Here is a 20341-nt window from a genome sequence, read left to right as displayed (position 1 = left end):
AATTGTGCCTATATATTCTACCTGATTCCCTCTTAGCCATGCTCCCCTTGATTTCCCAGCTCTGCCCAGTGAGGGACAGGAAGGCAAATTGGTTAACCAACTGTCTGATATTAATGGGCTTCAAAGAAGAGTTGTTGTTGCCATCGGAATTGGATCTAATTTTTATGTTCCTTGTTGTCCAAACACATGTGAATTTGGTATATGTAGTCAGTTATAAAGAGGGCACTGAAAGGAGGCCACAAAACATTCCAACCCAGCCATCTGAAGTTCAGCTGAATTAGAAAGGATAAAATATTTTGTTCAGACAGGAATCTAAATAATGAACAAGCTATACAACTTGTAAATCCCAATGCTGGCTCTCATAACTGATTCTCAGATCATCCTTTTTATTAGGGGATATCCCTTTAGGGGACATCCTTTTTAGTACATGTGTACACCAAGTTTGCACAAGGCATGTTGAGAAGCATTTAGGATGGTTACTTCCCTGTTTTGGAACTCCTTTCCTTTTATTTGTTTGACTCCACAAGATGCTTGAACCTTAGTTATATTAATGCTTTCTCATTCCTACAGGGTCAGGTTTAATTTTGGGGAAAAAAATATTAAGGCATAATTTGTTAGCTTTGAATGTATTGTTTTTTTAAACTGGTGAAGCATAGTGAATGAGTGTAAATTGGGGAATTACTTCACTTCTGCTGCTGTTAAACCATTGGAAGTCAGATATCCTTGCCAATCTACTGAAAATCATCTAGAGATCTACCAGTAGATCTAGATCAACCTTTTGCTCACCCCTGCACTAGGTGACCAGAGACAAGCTACAGTATTTTGGCCTTAAGTCTCCTTCCTCCTATCTGAAATATGGGGATAATAATACCTGCCTTTACAGGCTTGACATTCAGGAGGCAGCACCAGTGAATTAAGATGTACCACATGGCCACCCCTCCGCCCACCCCAGTGCGGTGGGCACCAGGCCCTTGGCATTTGCCCAGGGATACCATGTGCTGGCACTGGGCTTGACTGCATGGATCATCTATTTCAATGGTCCCTATGTTAACCCCCCCCCCCCGCAAGAACAAAATAAGCACACCTGGCAAAGGCCTTGACTTGAACCTTTCTCCCTGATGTGCTAGTTTTCTTCCTGCAGGGAGTTTTTGACATAAGGGAGCCATTCAAAGTGCTATCGTCCACCTGCACTCTGAAGTGGTACGGTCCATTCTACTCCTGCATTCGCACTTCGTGCTGCCTTATGTGTAGACCCGACCTCTGTTAGGGTGGTGCCAGATTAATTTTGGAGAAGCAGATGGTTGCAAAAATTATTGCTTATTCTGGCTGCTTCTGCATCTGTGCGCTGCCTAAAGCACGAGGCTTATTGAGCAGCCAGCTTCAGCCTCGTCATCACGAGGGCATCCAACCCTCTCGCCGCCAGCTCCGGCACCTGCCCCGGGAACGCCCGCCTCCTTTCTTCCCCACCTGTTGCATATTCATGAGCCTGGCGTTCCGACCCTCCTCCAGCCAGCCGGCAGGGCCTTCCGAACGACGGCTCGATCTGGAGGCAGGGGTCTGCCCACGGCGATGCCTGATCAAAACGACTCTTGAACGCCGACCCAGCATCTCTGGAGGGGCGAAAAGGGATGGAAGAAGCTGTGCGTGAACGGCTGGAGGGGCCGCCCAGCCGTTCGGGAAAAGCAGCGTCGGTCGCGCCTTGAGAGGAGGCGGCGCCGAGGGCAGCCCGTCTCGGGGCCTGAGAGGGCAGTTGGAGGGCCCTACGGAGGGCGACAGACGCAGGGAGCGCAGGAGCGAGCGCGCGAGGCCGGCCCCGAGGCGAGGGAGCGCCATGGCGAGGAGCGCTGGTAAGGGGCAGCGAGGGGGTGTCGCCAGGCGGCGGCGGCGGCGCTGCTTGCTGGGAATGTATTCAGGCTGTAGTGACCGGCGTCTCTGTCCCCCATGTCAGCCCTGAGGGCGGCAACGCCCGGTTCCCCTGGAGCTCAGGCGAGGAGAGTGTAAGAAGCAGGGAGCGGGCCACGGGCAGTGAGGGAGACGCTGGTCGCCCCTGGGTCTCGTTGAGGGCGGGCCCTCTTTATGTTTCAGAGTCTCCCCCCCAAGGCCTCATCCCCCCCCCCCCCGCGATGGTAGCTTAGTTGGCGTCTCCTTTAGGCTCTTTGGATTTTGGAAGCTTTGGTCGACCTCTGTCCTGTCCACAGATGTTGGTAGGCTGGGCAGAGGTACCACTTGCCCCCCTCTCTGTCCTCTTTACCCTTCCCCCCCCCCCGTAGCCCTCATGTAATAGCAGAATTTGTGTTCCGCTCAAGTTTATTTGTGTAGCCTCAGGATAAACAAAAGGAATCATTCCCCCCTCCTCCCTTAAATCAAGTTTAGCTTGTGAAATCCTCTGCTGCAAGGTCTTTTGTTGTTGTTGTTGTCGTCGTCGTCGTCGCCTTTCCATTCAAAATAACACTCAATGTGGCTTACAATGACAGATAAAACAACAGAACAGCGTGGCAGAGAGATTCATAAGTATACCAAGGCCATTCAAAACATTTTATAAATCATGATAGTTAGGATGTGTGGGGCACAGGCGTAGATTACTTTTTTAAAGGAGTATACACATTTGTGGAGATTACGTCCATCACAGGTTGTTGGACACGATGGTTAAATAGACCTGTGATGTAGCGGTTGCTGGGAGAGGTAATTTAGGAGGGCTGCTATCTTGCCCTGCTTCCTGAGTCATCTGGTGGGCCACTGTTGGAAAAAGAATGATGTGCTAAATGCACCATGATCTGATTCTGCCAGGCAGTTCTTCTATTCTGTTTTGTAGCAAAGCTTTTCATCTGATCTTTGCCCAGTTCTCCCCTCTCAATGTTACCTTCTTAAATAATTGTCATTATCATAGTAAGCCCCTTCCTGCCCATTGACAGTCTTTTTGTACAGTACCCCAAGCTGTGTTGGCAACAAATAATAAAACATATGAATAATAATATTTCACAACTAAATAGATCTGTAGAACCAGCAGAATCTATTTGGTAAAATCTTCCTGGCTTTTCTGAAGCCACAACTTTAGTAGTCTTTGCAGTAGTTGACATGTGGCAACCTAGTCCAGGAGCTCTAACCTAGTGTATTAGATTTGCTTCCACCTAGTACTCTGGCATGGTACTCCTGTCCATGACTACTGTTATGCCTTATCAGGATGTGCATGCAGTTCAGTTGGTATATAACAGGATGGGAGTAGGGATAGATCTTACTGCCCGAGTCTATCCCAAGTTAAAACAAAGCACTAAAGGTCTTGAAAAGAGGGCACTCTCTTTTAGTAGCAGAACAGTAGAAAAGAATAACACAGCTTTCTGAAACGAGAGTGATATGTGTTTTTCAGAAATATAGGAGAGGTGAAATAGTCTCTGTTGCCACATCTTCATCTCATGTTGGTTATTTTTATGGTATCTGTGTTTGAGGTTCCTCCTTTAACATGTGAAGCTAATGCACAGACACGGTGGGTAAGTTGGCTGAACAGCTCAGTCTCTTGCATTAATTACTGGACTTAAACCTCGAAGAGCTGACCTCTCACTCCACCATCGACTCGCTTGATGGCCTTCTCTCAGACTTGATTCTGTTAAATAGAAATGCTTTATGACTAGATAACTGCTAAAAGATGTTGTTATGCTACTTTATCTGAAACTTCACTGTTTGCCTTGCTTTCTTTTAAGGAGAGGTTTCCTGTCTCTGTTCAATTCCTAGTCAGTTTTGATTGCTTATGTACTTTACCTCTGTATATTCTCTTTTTCAACTCCCCTTGTTTCTTTTCCCCTCCCTTGATTAACCTTGTTTGGCACAGAAGTTTATCTGTATGCATGTATCTCTTCCTTGGATACTAGTCTGAATTTGACAACTGCACGCATTTTCTCTCCTGCTGAAGTGTCACGTATCGGCCCTTCCGCCAATCCATGCAAGGACTTCCTCACAAAGTCAATCAGTTCTCAAGGAATGTCTTGATCGCATAGTTCTTTTGCTGGTAACTCACTGTGGAGAACTTGTTGGGCCTGTTTGCAGTCACCTTGTGATAGAAATTGATGGATTTTAACTAAACCAGCCTAATGGGCAGGTTAGCTTACAATGTATTGTTTGCACCACTTTTTCAAACTCTTCTTTATTTAGTACATAACTTTGATTCTTATACAAGACTATTACTGATGGTTTCAACTAGTGCTGTGCTGAAACCCTACCTGCCCTTTCACAATCCCTTTGTTTCCCTGTGGAAGAGGCAGTAGTTTTTCTGCCTCTTTTGTTGGAATGTTGTGAATTTTGGAGAAATTTCTCTGAGTGCAGGGCTTCAGTGCTTACCTTATGGTAAGGAGATGGCTGAGGGGTGTGTGGATGCTCTTTGGTTTACCTTTTTCCACCGTTCTGTCCTTGCAGCCTCTCCGGCTGCTTGAGCTTCTTGGAAAGCCCCCTAGAGAATTTAACCAGGACTTCCTCCCTTGGGGCTTCTCTGTGCTGCTGCCTGCTGAGGGCCTAAAAGCTGAGTGAGGTGTTGTTGTTGTTGTTGTTGTTGTTGTTGTTGTTGTTGTTGTAAGGACTTTTAATAACAACAAAGCAAAACCAAAAATGCCTCTCTCAGCTTTCAGGCTCTCAGCAGGCAGCAGGACAGGGAAGCCCCAAGGGAGGAAGTTCTGGCTAAGTCCTCTAGGGGGCTTTCCAAGAAGCTCAAGCAGTCAAAGAGGCTGCAAGGCCAGAGCAGGGAAAAATAGTGAAAGAAAGAACACACAGGTACCTTCAGCCAGCTCCTTACAGTAAGGTAAGCACTGAAGTCCTGCACCCAGAAAAAATTATCTGAAATTCTCACTCCTTCCCACAATTTTTGAGTGCAATTTCTTTTCATCCCTTCCCAGCAACAAATGGTCAAAAATAAATAGATTGAAACATTTAGCACATTGCTAGTTTCAACTAGAAAGTTGTCTGTCTAATTTTCTTGAGGGAAGAGAATCTCTCTTGAGCTACACAGGACACCAAAGTTGCAATAAGGATGAAAGATTTCTCTTGGTGAAACTGTATGCATGGTGAGGTATTTATCTTGGCTTCATTCATCCTTGGCAATGGTAAAATACTTGCACATTACACTGCATTAATTTGCTTCTGTATAAATGGGAAATATATAAATGCTGCCGATGTAGAGTTAAGAGTACAAGAAAAAACCCAGCTTGCCTTTATAAATCAAATCTTAGAATTTGTTTTATAGATTCAAATTGTTTTTCCGTTGTTACCTCAGAAGTTGCCCCTAGGGAAGAAAGTCAGTCAATGTAGGTACTCCACTACTTGCAAAGCAAGTAAATATAGGTTTTGTTCCTGTTTATCCCAAATATTCAATTTTACTGTAGAACACATTGCCCTTTGTCCAAGGAATGCAGAAAATCAGCGTTATGAACTAGTAATCTATTCTGTGCGGGCAATGCTTGCACATGTTTTTGCAAGAAACTTTTACAATGCAAGAACTGTATAACAGCAGTATCCAATGTGACACATCTGCTAATGTAAATAACATTGAACTAGCATAAACTTATCTCTAATGCATCGCCAATAGTGCTTGCTGGTGTGACAGGTTTTCCAACTAGTGCTGTTGGCATTTGCACTAGAGATAGTTTATACTAGCAAAATGTCATTTATGTTAGTGGTAGTGTCGCACTAGATACTGCCTGCAGCAGCTATACTGGCTTTATTAATAAAAACTGAGCTATTTGACATTTTAAATCTTCCCTTTACCCCTGTTTATTTCATAATTCAGGATAGTGAAGGATCCTAGTTAGAGGAATACAGTTAATTTGGTGTTATCCCCAAACACTTTCTAGTTTGGAGAGGTTGAAGAACAGTTATTTGCATATTAAAGTTCACAACTTGCACTTGCAGTGGATACCTCTTCCCACTTGGTCAGAAATCTGGTTCAGTTATCTGTGTGGATGCCACAGTTAAACCGCACCCTACACATTTCTGATAATGCAGTTTGCTAAAGGAAAGGGAGGGAAACCTTTGAATATCTTATTTTGCTGACTGAACTGCAGTGGTAAGAAAACCTGTAGAGAGGACATGGTGAAGGCTATAGAACAGGGTCATGACAAAGTGACGTCTCCCAAAACCCTCACCAAAGAGAACTGGCAAATGGAAGCAGAGGGGAAGTGAGCCAGCTCGTTGGCTGTGATGGAGCTGACTGCACATTTACCTATCTCAATGCTTTAAAAAAAGGTGAGAACAACACTTCTACTCACTAGCACAAGTAATTCTTGTGGATTACTCCTTAAAACCCTTATGGACGGGTTTAAAAAGATATTTCTTGAACTGGCCTCTGGCTGAAATTCCTGAAATGAAAACCTTTACTTTATAGCTGCATAAGAACGTACTTTAATGTAGTTATAGGGGTCTGTACAGATTATCTTTTTTGGAGCAATAGGAATGACTTTAGCACTGTGGAGGCTGTATCTTCTATCCTATGCACACAACCCAATGGCTAAGAAACTTTTTACCAAAGTTGTTCCCTATCAATTGTGGTATTAGAGTTGAGTGGGGGGGAAGATACTAATTTCTTTCGCCAGGCCAGAAGAAACTAATAATTATCAGTAAAACAGTAATCTCTGTTTATAGCTTGCATGTCAAAGGGCTGCAAGTGCTGAACTGGATTTTTCTGGTTTGTTTGGGGTTTGTTTGAAACCCAGCTCATTCTTTCTCTCTAATGGCTCAGATTCTGCTGACATTTCCTGTGGGAGAACAGAGTGATACCATACATGGTTTCTTTTCTCCAAATCTAGAACCAGTGGATGTACAGTTTTGCAATCCTCACTTACTCACTGTTCATGAGTAGTGAGTAAGATTTGGCCTGTGTGTATGCTAAAGAGAGAGGTGGCCATGACCTGTTCCATACCACTCCCAGATGCTGATCTCATTTAGTTGGCATGTAAGTGCTTCCAAGTAGTAGGAGAAATGGGAATTAAGTCTGTAAGAGTGGAGGGAGGGAAGTGACAAGGCAAAAATTGAGAGTTTACTCTTCTCAGTTTCTTATATTGTGAAATTAATATACTTCTGAGGAACATCTAAAATGCATAACTTGTTAGTTGCAAGTTATGGCTAATATATATTGGCCATCGTGGCATGGGCAACATCAATGAGGTTTGGCCAGAGGGTTTTATGGGATCTGGGTTTGACCTAGAATCTGGATTTCACCTGAATCTGGACCCTATCATCAACTTGGTCTTGTAATTACCATGAGATATGATCTGTTCTGTATACTTCACTCCTGCTTCTCCAGCAACACTTGCACTAACTTTTACCATTCTCTTGTTTGCACTTTGACCTTACTACAGACTTGAAAGCTGTATAGATCTAAACATGAAGGTCTGCCTTGCATTAAAATCACCAGCATTTAAGGCTGAGGGAACTCCTTGAAACTAAAGGTTATAAATTAACAAATATCTTTTTTTTAAAACCTGAGGAAATGTATCAAATCTAGGGCTCTCATATGAAGTCATCTTGCATGAAGTAGGACCATTGGTCCCTGTAGCTCATTACTGTTCATTCTCCCTGTGGCTCTCCATGGTCTCAGACAGAAGTCTTTCCGAGTCCTGCCTCCTATGATCCTTTTAACAAGGTACATCTGTGATAGAACCTGGGACTTTATGTAGGCAAATCATGTGCTCAACCACTGGGTGATGGGTCCTTCTCTCTCTCAAAGTAGTAACCGATGTGAAATAGCTGGAACTGTCTTCGGCAAGGTGACCAGAAAGAAGAACTGACTTGAAGTCTACTTAAATTAAAATGTCATCTCCTAAGGCAAAGAATTCATCTTGGCTAAAACACAACTTTAATTCAATGCCAACAAAGTGAAGTGCAGGAAGCATTTAGATGTATAAACCAGTAACACATCAGCCTGTATGAAATACAAGCTGCTTCTGACTTAACGAGTGTTCATGCATTGTATCACAAGCTCTCATTCCCACTACTACCAGACCCTGCAGTGCAGCATGATCACCATATGAGCAAGCAAACACCTTTCTGAGTGGAACACTACTTTGGGCTCTGTTCTTATGAAAATGGTTTCTCTGACAGCCCTCAGTGCACTGTTGGAGATACCTGACACACATGAACTTGATAATAGTGCAAAGATCCAAGTCATAGAGTCCTTGGCAAGTGGGATGGTACCTGTTAAGAATGGTATCACAGCCAAGGTGCATGGGTGTGGAGAAATACTCTTGTTACATGTCCGTTAAGACTAGTTCTGTTGCTGGAGAAAAGTGGGAGTTCCACAGAATGTGTGTGGTGCTAACATTGACTGGGATCTTGAATGTCTTATTGCTGGTGTGATGATCCTGCCAGCAGAAGCAGAGAGACAACTTTCACTGATTTCCCTTTCCTCCTGAAGCCCCTTACGCTCCACTGAAAATCTGCCCTGGAGGGTTTAAGAACAGCGCTGGTGGGATCCTCTGCTGGATCTTGGTTCTGTCCATGAATGAAAGGAGCCCTTCTATTCACAGAAGGCTAGTGAGGATCTAAGCCATTATCACGCTGTATAAGTGCAAAGGCAACCACAGACACTTAAGAAACTATGTTGGAATCTCTCATCAGCACCCTAGGGAAAGTACTTGCTAGAAGTTTTTTTAAAGAGTGCTCTTCAATAACTTTTTGATTGAGTGTTCCCTCAGGCACAGTGCAGCTTCAGAGCAAGTAGAACAGCAGCAGATATGATTTTCTGTCTGTACCATCTACCAGAGAAATGCAAAGGACAGCATAAGCCAATCTACCGTACTTCTCTTGATCTTAGCAAGGCATTTGATGTAATCAGCACAGTGGGACTCTACAAGATCCTTGGATGTTCCCCTGTTAGCCTTATCTGATGTTTCCATGGCAATGTGCATAATACTGCGCAGCTCAGCAGAGCCATGTTAGATAGCTTTTCAGTGGAGAGTGGTGTAGAACAGTACTGCATCCCCTTGCCTAGTTCTTTGTTATTTCACTCTGCGCCTGAGAGGTGTGCTCTGTTGCCACAGAGGAGAACTCCTATTCACAGATAATACTTTGGTCTTCACCTGCAAATGAAGCCAGCTGCAAAATCTCACATAGGTCCTACCATACTTGTCCCATGTTCTGTTATGATTAACACTAGGAAATCCATAATCAAGGGAAACTATAATATCGCTCTTTTATTGTTAATTTTCCTCCCTTGCATTCATAATGACCGCTCTTGAGGAGACTATGAATGCTTATATGGGAGGGTAACTGCAGCATTAGAAATGGACATATACCAAAGGAGATTCTCTCTGGTGACCCAAATGTTGTCCAAAGTTATGGTACAAGGACATTTACCTCTGTGACTTGGATGTTGACATCAAATGGGAAGCTATTGGAACATCTGGTATCACACTGTGGGCTGGCAAACAAGACAAGATGGCTTCTTCAGCTTCTGAACAAGAATAAGAATAACAAGCAAGAGGTCAGTCATCTACCATCTGAAGATCGCAGATTTGACACCTGTGGTAGGCACTAGTGATCCAGGTTAGGCCATGACAGTGAAATTTTCCTCTGATCTTTAACACTTCTGTCAAATTGAGACTTGCTGAAAAAAAAATCGATTTCCACTAGCTCCTCCAGGAAAATACAATGATTTTGCTCTGTGATAACTTTTACTTATTGACAGTGAACAAGCTACTGTCCAGCTATCAGCTATGTTTAGTCTCACATGTTTTTTGTTTCTCTTTAGACCTACACTTGCTTATTTCCTAGCTTGTTTTCTACCATCCTGAAGTACTTTAGTCTCACACGTTCACTGATGCAACTTGTTAACTACACTGTATTACCAAGGGCTAGGGATGTCAGAGAATTCTGCCGTGGATCTCGGTGAAGCCGAATGCCAGTGCATTCAGCCCCCCGAACTCCGTGGCGGAACGGCCTGCCATCCCCCCGCCCCTCGCGGATCCCCCCCGGGACGAGACTTACCTGGGGCGGATCTTCCAGGTGGCGGCGGCTGGTCTTCTGACCGGCTGCCGCCGCCATTTCCAGTGTTGGGGGGGGGGGGAGACGTAATAGGCTAAGTAAAGATTTACGTAGCCTATCATGGCTAGGTTTTAAAAACAAAAACAAAAAACGACGTGATAGGCTACCTAAATCTTTACGTAGCCTATCACGTCTGACTTAAAAAAACAAAACAAAATGCGCGTACGCAAATGGCGGCGGCTATGGCCGCCGCCATTTGCGTTCCTTATTTTGGGCCGTCTTAATCTACGTAAATCTTTATGTAGACTAAGACAGCGAAAATAGGGGGGGAACGCAAATAGTGTCCGCTACACTATTTGCATTACCCGTATTTTCACTGTCTTAGTCTACATAAATATTTACGTAGACTAAGACGGCCCAAAATAAGGAACGCAAATGGCGGTGGCCATAGCCACCGCCATTTGCGTACGCATGTTGTTGTTTTTTTTAAAGTCAGACGTGATAGGCTACGTAAAGATTTACATGGCCTATCATGGCTGACTACAGAGACGCAAGTGGCGGCGGCTATGGCCGCCGCCCTTTCCGTCCCTGCTAGCCAGCGGCCGGATGTCCGGCTGCTGGCGGAGCCGGCTGGCGGCTCTGCGGAATCCACGCGGAGCGGAGCCGGCTGGCGAGGATTCCGGGAGGGAGGGGCGGAGCGCCTCCCCCCCCCCCCGCGGAACCTGGCGGGGCCAGGTAAGGGCAATTTCATACATCCCTACCAAGGGCACATCTTCATTTTTCAGGATATACGTCTGACCTTCACATGCTCAACATTTTTAGTGCAAGAAGGTCTAGAGTAATGCTGGTGTACGTGCAGCAGCTGTGTTTACAGTGGATACACCAAAGTGTGACGTGACCCCCCAAATGCATACTTATCAGTGCTCTTAATACACCAATAAAACACATAGTGGACCACCTTTAGAGAGCCTGTGTCAATATGAAGACAGGCACAATATGAGGAAGACTCTTCAGTCTTGATACTAGCGCAACATTCTCTTAGCTTCTCAGTTGAAATGAGTGGCATGCATGCCAGTGTGTTGCATGCTGGTGCAGCAGTCATTCTGGCCCTTCTTCACATGAGCTGTTCACTATAAAGCACAATATATAGGCTTTTGCTCTTTTATTTTCATCTGTTGGGTTGAAAAAGCCACCTTGAGTGCCATTTTGGTAGAAAGGTGGGGCACAAATCAAATAAATACATAAATACATAAAAATGCAAACACTTCTAAAACAGCAGTAAAACTACTTTGAGAGTGGAGATAAGTTGTGACATCACAAGCGCCAGCCAGTGCCTTTCATAGCTGGCTTCTGCTACAAACTTACAGAATTGTGTTATTCAGAGCTTGATCCTAGAGAAAACTATGTTTGAACTGAATATAGTGGGGTGACGCATCGCTCTTTAATTGTTAAGCTTATGCCAGAATACATTAGTTAGTCTATAAATGTTATCACTCTGAAGTGTTGGGAAGACCCAGCCTTATGCTTGGTGTACCTTTTAAACATATCCATTCTAGAAACCTGGGGGACTGGCTGGGATGCATAACTCATTTGCTCCAAAGCATCTGGAATTTAGATAGAAAAGTCAACTGAGGACAGCATTTCATTCATATCTAACACAATAAGTCTTCAGTTTTCTGTTTATGGCAAATTAATTCCAGTTAACATCTAGAGTGAGACTGGAATAACTAGCTGGTCCACCAAAATGTGTTTTAAATTTACAATGCAAGGGTATACACTCAGGATCTCTTTTGTAGTTAATATATAATTAATTTGTGTTACGCTATCCAGCATATGTTATTAAGCAACAACGTGTAAGTATCTTGTTGGATTCAACAAAGATTTTGCAAAAGATCCTTATCAATCAGGAGGTACTAGGTAGTCCAACAGAAACTGGCAAGTAGTCACCTCTGCTTTATAACTACTCTCTATTTGCAAAGAGTTTCCAGCTTAATTATTACTGAACCAGGCAGACCCTCAAAAAGTAATAAATCAGATTAAAAATGACTCAGTTTACAGTACTTATTCCAAGGACAGATGTATTTGAAGGAAAAGGGACAGTTGTGACCTTCTGTTCCCAAATCAGTGGTTACGGGGGAGCTATGGTGTGCATATGATGTTAGAAGATACTGTGTTGAGAAGGTTGTACAATGTGATCTGTCATGTTTCATTACCTACTTGCCAAACCATAAGGGTTAGTTTTACTTTGATTAAGGATAATTCTCTGTTCAGAAGATCTTGCTGCCCAGCTTCTAATGAACAGCTAAATCCTATCTTGGAATACAAGTACATGCTCTGTCCCAATCCTTTGTATTTTAGCCTTTACAGTGCACATTAAAACACTTTTTAGAAATGGAGCCCTTCTTTATCAGGTTGTCATTTAAGTTCTTTATCCCCTCTCTTCATAGTGAGCTACTATGGACACAGTTCATGATTATCCTCTTCTGGTCAAGTCCCAGTGAAACAAATGGGAGCTGTCAATTTTTTTTCAGTGGAGCTCGTGTACCAAATCCACCTTGATTGAACCCTGTATGTCCAGGTCTCTACTTTCCTAGAGGTTGGCCTCTAGGAAATATGTGCTATTCAGCTGAATGCCATGCTTTACAATAACTATTTTTGCTGGAAATGGGCCACACTAACTTTTCCTCTCGGTCACTCTACATTCATAGTGCAGGAAAATTGTTGTTTCTTCTTTTCACTTCCTCTCAAGTGACTGAGGCTGGAGTGCTAGGCTTTCCTTCATATTTGTCTCTGCAGTGGTCATGACTATAGTAATCATTGTATTCAGGGGAGCTGTGCCTGTCGCATCATTTGGATTGGGCTGATGGTTCTCCTTCCTATCTGCTTTGCTTTTTCCTGATGTTTATAGATTGAGAAATGAGGATGGGAAGCTGAAGCTTTTCTGAAGAAGGCCAGAAACCTCGGTGAGTGGGAAGTGTGGCAGTGGCTGATGAGGGGATAGGATATTCCTTTGAATGCAAATTGTCAGTAATGTAGGGCCTGTAATAATAGTGTTGCCCCTCTCTACTTTACCCACTGGCCATATTTCAGCTTGAAGGGGAATATTCACTAGCTTCTGAATGATTGCGATGGAAGGAATTTCAGCCAACTTCATATACTTCTACTATGAATTCTCTAAAGCAGAGATTACTTGCCCTGTCTGGGCCTTGGCGGACATCCTGGACTTGTCTTCTGTGCTGTTAACAAGATCTCTTCTGTTGGTGACACAATAAGAATGAATGATTGATATATCAGAAGAGTAATGGTGACTAGTTCAAGGTTTGGTTTCAGATTTTTTTTTCTGTCAGCTACCTGATTTTTTCCCATTGAATTGTCTCTTCACCACCATGATCCCAAAAATCTGAGGGAGTGTAAGCAGAGAACCCTCCTGCATTAAGCAGGGGGTTGGACTTGATGGTCTTATAGGCCCCTTCCAACTCTACTATTCTATTATTCTATTCTATGAGGAGTCTGAAATGAAATTAACAGCCGGACAGATCTGAAGGCAACAGGAAGATCATCTGTTTAGAAAAGAGTCTGAATGATGTATCTGATCTAATCACTGCTCCTTTTACCTCCTGGTTTGGATTTTGCTCCTAAAATGGTCAGCTTACTGAGGCCATGCTGCTTACTGTCTAACTGTCTGAAGAGAGAAGTATAATGGAGAAGTACCTTCAAAGTATAGTAGAACTGTCTTGTGGCATGTTTTTGATTATCTAACAAAATGTCAACATTTCTGCTATTTCTAAAGCTTTTGTGCTATGATGTGATTTGTTCATTTTTAATTTGTTTTGTTTGATTTAGCAGCCCAGATGCAAACATGTTTCTAGTGGCAGTATCAAATATTTAGGTACCAGTCAGGCACTGAACTAGTTCATTTGTTTTATTTCTAGGTGTCTGAGTGACCAGGGATTTCTCTAGCACTGTCCATGAGCATGTCTTGTGTCTGTGTGGAGCAGTTCATAAACTATTCAGGGTGGGATTGTTTCCCATCTCTACTGTGACTTGTAGAACCTATGATAGCAGAATGGCACTTGAGGCCCAAGAACTTGATTCTTCAGCAGCTTTCCAAATGGCAAAAAGGACCCAAGACATCCATGAATACTCTGCACGATTTGCAGAAGAACTCTTGTTTGTTTCAGCTTTATCTAGTATCTATTGGAAAGTCACACGTTTATTTAGGTTTTTTTAGCTATCCCAAATGGGGGGAAACTGGCTTACTACCACTTTTTCTTTTGGCACCCATCTGGCCCCAACCCTTGATATTACCAGTGTATGTGTGGAAAATGGTTCCTTTTATTGTTGATCATTGATTAAATTATTGATTTTGCTTAAATCCTCAACAGAGTAGTACATAGAATTTCAGTGGAGTGGTCTCTGCAGGGTTTTCCTGCTTCCGCTTAATAATCTGGGGTAGAAAGGAGCTTTCCCCCAATCCCTCTCTACTTTGAATGTAAGTTTATATCTATCATTCAATACATTTGAATGGCATATATGCAGCTGGCCTTTGTATAGCATTCCAAGTGTGTCCACAAGGCACGTAGCATCCCTTTTGGAAACAGAATGCGCTTATATCTCCCATTCTTTCTTTGGACTTGGTTATGGCAGTACAACTGTGAATTCACATCTGATGCACCTTCTTCTAACGTAATGCAAGCCTGCACAGCTTGTGACCTATCTATCCAGTCAAGCACAGCCCACCAGCAACATATGGCTCAATATACCTTCTGGCTCTGTCGCCTGTCTGGGGGGAGTGGGGGGTGGAATGCCAAGCACATGGCAGGCTGCAGTACATATATGTCTGGTGGGCCTTGTTCAGCTTGGCAGGTCACAAGTTGAGCTGTCCTGATTTAATGGAGGTCTCTTTTTCCAGGATTGTTTCAGTTAGTGTAAACTGTAAATAGTTTTGTTTGCTACATTCAGTGTATTCTCACAAGCTTTGTTTTATTTAAAGTTCTGTATTTCCAAGGAACGAGAGTTTGAAACTGCAGTTAATTCATTCCATTTCTTTGCCAAACAGAATTATTCCCTAAAATACTATGATCTCATATTTTTAGGACACTCCTTTTCTAGCTTTTCACATTAGAAAGTGGGTGGTAGTGGCGGTCCTGTATATTTGGGCAATTCTGAAATAAGCTTAAGAACTAGAAAACAGTTCCATGTGTGATGAGGACCTCTTTCCATCTCCCCTGGCTTCCAGTTCTTATTTTATAGCACCTTAGTTTCTCATGCATCACATTGGAAATGGAACGTAGCAACCTTAGTTGAATAATAATTTGTATAATGCATTTGAAGCAATAATGTGATTCACATAAATTCTCAACAATCTCTACAACAATCCTGTATGGCAAGCCCATATCTTCTCCAAAGCGCAAATAGGGATCTGAGAGGTAATTACTTTTGGCAAACCATTAGGTAATTTATGTTGAGGTGAAATTTGAAACTGCCATTTTCTGATTCTCACACTTGGCCAATGTTACACTACATGTCTCCAAATCTGAGGAAAAGGAAGAATACAAAGTAAATTATGCTGATCTTTTCAGTTGACATAACTTTATTGCAGAATTTGAGTGTGTGTATGAGATAATTCACCTGTCATTACAGTACAGATGCAGAGTAGACAAGAATCTCTCTCAAATATGGATACAATGTACAGCTGCCTTGACCACCTTTAAGTTTATACTAAACTAGTGGTTCTCAAGCAGCAGGACAGTACACACAGATACACAGAAAAGAATCTATGGCAATAACCTGGGCAGTGAAGGGATTGAAATGGCAGCTGAGGAAATTAGGATTTTGGCCTCTGCAGGGTTACAATATGTGTGAGTTTGGGGAGTTATGGGTTTGTAGTTGATTAATTTAGGGAGTGCAAATCTAAAACACTGAGAATCTAGTTGCTGACCTGTCCTTTTTTTCCCCTTGCACTTTCTGTCAAGACTTACTCATACATTACCACACGGTCTTATGAAGCCTGCAGATCTGATTTCTGAAGAGTTGAATGCACAGAGGAGAAGTTTCACACTGCCGCTTTGGATTGCTGCCATCACTGTGACGCCCTGATTGCTAGACACCATGTACTGCCTCCAGTGGTTACTGCCTGTTCTCCTCATCCCAAAGCCCCTCAACCCAGCCTTGTGGTTCAGTCACTCGATGTTCATGGGCTTCTACCTGCTGAGTTTCCTGTTGGAGCGGAAACCTTGCACAATCTGTGCCTTGGTCTTCTTGGCCGCTTTGTTCCTCATCTGCTACAGCTGCTGGGGGAATTGTTTCTTGTATCACTGCTCTGGCTCCCAGCTGCCTGACTCTGCTCATGATCCCAACATAGTTGGCACCTAAAACCTTCTACTTGGTTGCAAACTCCTCTTTTTTTCTTTTAAAGGGACAGTTTTATGGGAAGGAGGGATTATAAGGCATGTGATTGGAGTACAAGCAACCTGTTTGTATGTCTGGATTAAAGTGTTTCACTCATGCTCACTGCACTTCCAAAATCTGCCTGTAAAATTTGATGAAACCTGTTTATAGTGATAACTGGCATTGCTATCTGTTCTGGAGTTTGAAGCAGAGCTGTTAGTGGGTGGTCCCCGCCTTCTTTATTATCTGAGATTGTTCCTTCCATTTCTGACTTGGTGGTGAAGAAACCTATTGAGTGTTACTTGATGCTGGAGTTGCTTTTGTCTGATCCCTTGCATAGATCATGATGCACCCTTCCATCCTCTGGAACATGCATCCTCTGATGTTGCTGAAACAGTTGGAAAGCCTTCTCTCCATCTTGCATTTGTTAAAGAGCTAGTGTTTATTGCTCTGAATATCTGAACGGAAACTTACAGATGGCTAATAAACTTGAAAGCTGATGGAGCCAGAGGCTGCTGATTCATCTTAGCAGGCCAAATTGCAATGTGTGTGTTGCCTGAGTGCTTTCCAAACTATTTATCTGCCTAGATCATCGCTCAGAAATCCCAGAGTTGTCATGTTGCCACTTTTACAGCACAGGTGCTGAAGCTTGTCTCATTCTCTCCCCTCCACCCCACCCACTGCCAAATACCCTTGGTTTACAGAGGTCTTGGGAAGAAAGCATGCTCTGCTGTAATGTTTGGGGATCCCTTTTATTGTCTTTGCTTCTGAATTTTAAGCTCTCAGGGTTTCTAGCTTGAAAAAGCCAGCGGAGTAAAGGGATGGGGGACTGAATGTGCTAGGCCTGACATGGGAGGGATGAGCTGCTTCTCAGTACTAAATTGGAGCAGTCACTTGACTGATGTGCTGCTTTTTTTTTTGATGCCAAGAGTATTATTCTCTGTCATCGTGAGCAAATGAGCCAGTGTTTACATGCATGGGAGGAAGGGAGCAACAAATGGTTGGACTGAAGATCCTCATGTGATTCTGGGAACTGTTTTCTGGAAGTTCTTGGATTATACCTTTATTTCCCCCACAGACACACAACTTAGCTTTCACTCCCTTGCAGATCAGCAATTCCCAGAGAATATCTGTCCTTGCTTCCTTAGGAAATGTTTGCTTATGAGAAACATAAGCTAGTCCTTGGGGGATAGCAGACATACACTTTTTCTGTAACCTTTCAAGATTATCTCCTTCACAATGCATTGGCTCTGCACAATCTTCCCCTGGAGGAACATTGCTGAAAAGTCTTTTTCTCTCCCATGGGAGTTGGAACTGAGAAACCAATCGTGAAACCTCCACAGAGAGTTTTTATTTTTTGTTTGTTCATTGCACAGCTGTTCAACAGGTTTAATAAAGCTTTATAAACTTTGGTCTGTGGACTAGTGCCATTTATGATGCAGTCACTATCATTGCACTAAGGCCTTTGGATTTGCAGCATTTTATCTCATTGTTCAACCCCCCACACACACTTTCTTCTGTTTCCAGGATGATTTGCAAAGAACTGAGTTGAGTGTGAATAAAACAGGGGCTTTGATGGGGCAGTCCAGTCACTGACCTTCTGATCCTTCTCACAAAGTGTTCTGATGACCATTTCCCTGAATTCAGAAAGCACTGTGGTTTCCTGGGCAATAATGCACAGCCTAGACTGTTTGTGCTTTCGTAACTAAAGACTTACTTTCTTCTGAAGCTTTCATTATTGGCTTCCTACACTTATAATATTAGGGAAAGTGGAAGGCAAAAGGAAGAGGGGCCAACCAAAAGCAAGATGGATGGATGATATTCTGGAGGTGACGGACTCGACCTTGGGGGAGCTGGGGGTGGCGACGGCTGACAGGAAGCTCTGGCGTGGGCTGGTCCATGAATTCATGAAGAGTCAGAAGCAACTGAGCAAATAAACAACAACACACTTATAATAGTAAATAATATACCTGTAGAAAATGTGAGGAAGAAGGGATGTGAAACAGTGCAGGGGAACAGAGTTCTAGATAGCTGACAGTGCTTGGATTACAGCGGCACCACCCTCTTGCCTTTTGTGATGGCCTTCGTAGCTGCTATTTTTAAAGAAAATCAGAGGGACAGTGGTTCAGCTAAAAAAGGGAAAGGGGTATAGCTTATGGGTTTTGTTACACCTCCCCCTTTCTTTGTAATTTAAGCACTGCTTGGGTTGTGCACCAGTGATGGATTGAAGGGGAAAAAAATCAGCCCCTCAACCTGCTTAAATTCCACCCTCAATTTAATGAGAGGAAATGGTGCTGACCAAGGTTTTTTCTCCCCCCACTCCACCTTTCCTGCTGGGCTCTGTGCACTGAAAGCAGTTCCTTCCCCTGCACTGGTACTCCTCATGTCCATCTCCCATCCACCTTCAAAGAAAATTTAAAAAGTGACATTGCTGTAGTCTGTCCGTCCACCTGCAGCTTCTCTTTCCTCACCTCCATTGTTTCAAATGCTGCATTCTTTGCATAAAGATTAGAAGGTGGTGGTGGGGACAATAAGCAAGAAACCAGAGGAGGTTGCACTTGAGAGGACAGAGTTAGGGGAAAGTGGCACTACTGGGCCAATGATAGCAACACACCTTTTAAAAAAGTGATGGAACCCCACTTGGGGACAGGTCTGGCTGGGATGGGGTGTTTCAGGGCAAAGATGCATGGAACACAAAAGTCTTCAGAGATTGCTTTCAATGCATGGAACACAAAGTCTTCAAAGTGTTTTTTTTAATTTATCCTTAGCTTCCTCCCTGCAACCATGAGTGGTATAAAAACATCTATTCTGGTTAATGGAGTGGGAGGCTAAAGCCCAGTGACCCCAATCACGCAGTGCTGGAACAGTGGTTGTTTCCCCATGAGGAAAGCAGCAGGGGAAGAGTGGGGCTGTCTTGCACAGAGAGCAGCCAAAGGGTTTGTGCACTCTTGTCCTAAGTAGAATAACACACCTAATGTGAAGGCTTTGGACCTTGAATGCCTGGTGGTTAAGTTCTCTGTTCTAGAATATGCCTGTTAACTTTCTGAGCTCCTACAAATTATATTACTGTTTGGGCTCGGTACACTGCTTTCAGCTTGTATGTACTCATGCAGCACTAGTGGTGAAAAGGGTCTTTGTCCTTGAAAGCTGTGCCCTTGCTGACAAACTGGGAACCTCAAACAACTTCTATTCTTGGAGGTCCATTGTCAGCCAGTTGCAATAGATGCTTTTACAAGTGAAGGCAGTGGAGTTCAAGCAATTCATTTAGGGCACAATTCTATGTATTTTTAGACAGAAAAATGTCCTACAACTCTCAGCATGCCCCAGCCAACGCTTCTGGCTGGGTCATGCTGGGAGTTGTAGGACTTCTTTTCTGTCTAACATGTGTAGGATTGTGCCCTTACAAATTTAACCAGATAGTAATTTGTGACATTACCTTACCCTCAATGGATATGCTTTTGTGCTGGGAGCTTGACTGCAGTAATTCACCTACACAGACTAGATTGGTTTCTCTTCCTTTTAGCTGTTTCTCTTTTCCTTGTTACAAATGTATTTCTTGGCCTGGCCACGATCACTGGCATGATACAATGTGGATCCTTGTGTGCTGTATCTGCTTGCTGTAGATTTATTATCTGGAGGGCATTGGACCCCCTGTTTGACATTAAGTACAGTCAAGAGTGGGCTGTGTAAATTGCTTTACCTTTGCACAAAACCATGCACACTTGGAGCCTAACATACAACTTGTGTGCCTGGAATTAACAGGGTCATTTGTTTTATTTTGTACTAGCGAATGGACTAGGCTTTGTGCAGGTTGGAATAGCCTGTAGCTTGAAACAACAAAGCCTTCAAGCAAACTTACACAGCTATCACATTTGGACACATTCTGCCTGCCCCATTTGAGTGAAGCCACATGTAGACTGGCACCCCTAGGCATGGCACATCCCATGGTGTACCCGTATAGCCCCCTAAGGGAGGGCTATGTCCACTCCGTTCT

The 20341-nt window shown here is 43.4% G+C and overlaps 1 protein-coding gene and 1 long non-coding RNA gene across 2 annotated transcripts in view; both read left to right on the top strand.

Moving 5' to 3' along the window:
- Positions 1-1774: 1774 nt before the first annotated feature.
- Positions 1775-20341, top strand: part of LOC146348759 (uncharacterized) — an 84299-nt gene continuing 65732 nt past the window's right edge. The window contains exon 1 of the long non-coding RNA XR_014790708.1: positions 1775-1847. This is a non-coding gene — a long non-coding RNA (uncharacterized LOC146348759). The remainder of the gene's footprint in view (positions 1848-20341) is intronic.
- On the top strand, positions 15977-16434 carry BLCAP (BLCAP apoptosis inducing factor). The gene has a single exon (XM_084853956.1). It carries the CDS (start codon positions 16069-16071, stop codon positions 16330-16332), a length of 264 nt encoding a protein of 87 aa, XP_084710082.1. The 5' UTR covers positions 15977-16068; the 3' UTR covers positions 16333-16434.

Source organism: Heloderma suspectum, chromosome 4 (genome assembly GCF_057233095.1).
Source record: "Heloderma suspectum isolate Gila_16-S chromosome 4, 16-S_ref, whole genome shotgun sequence".
NCBI classification, from domain to species: Eukaryota; Metazoa; Chordata; class Lepidosauria; order Squamata; family Helodermatidae; genus Heloderma; species Heloderma suspectum.
Note: the sequence above shows the minus strand (reverse complement) of the source record. Positions and strands in the feature narration are given on the sequence as shown.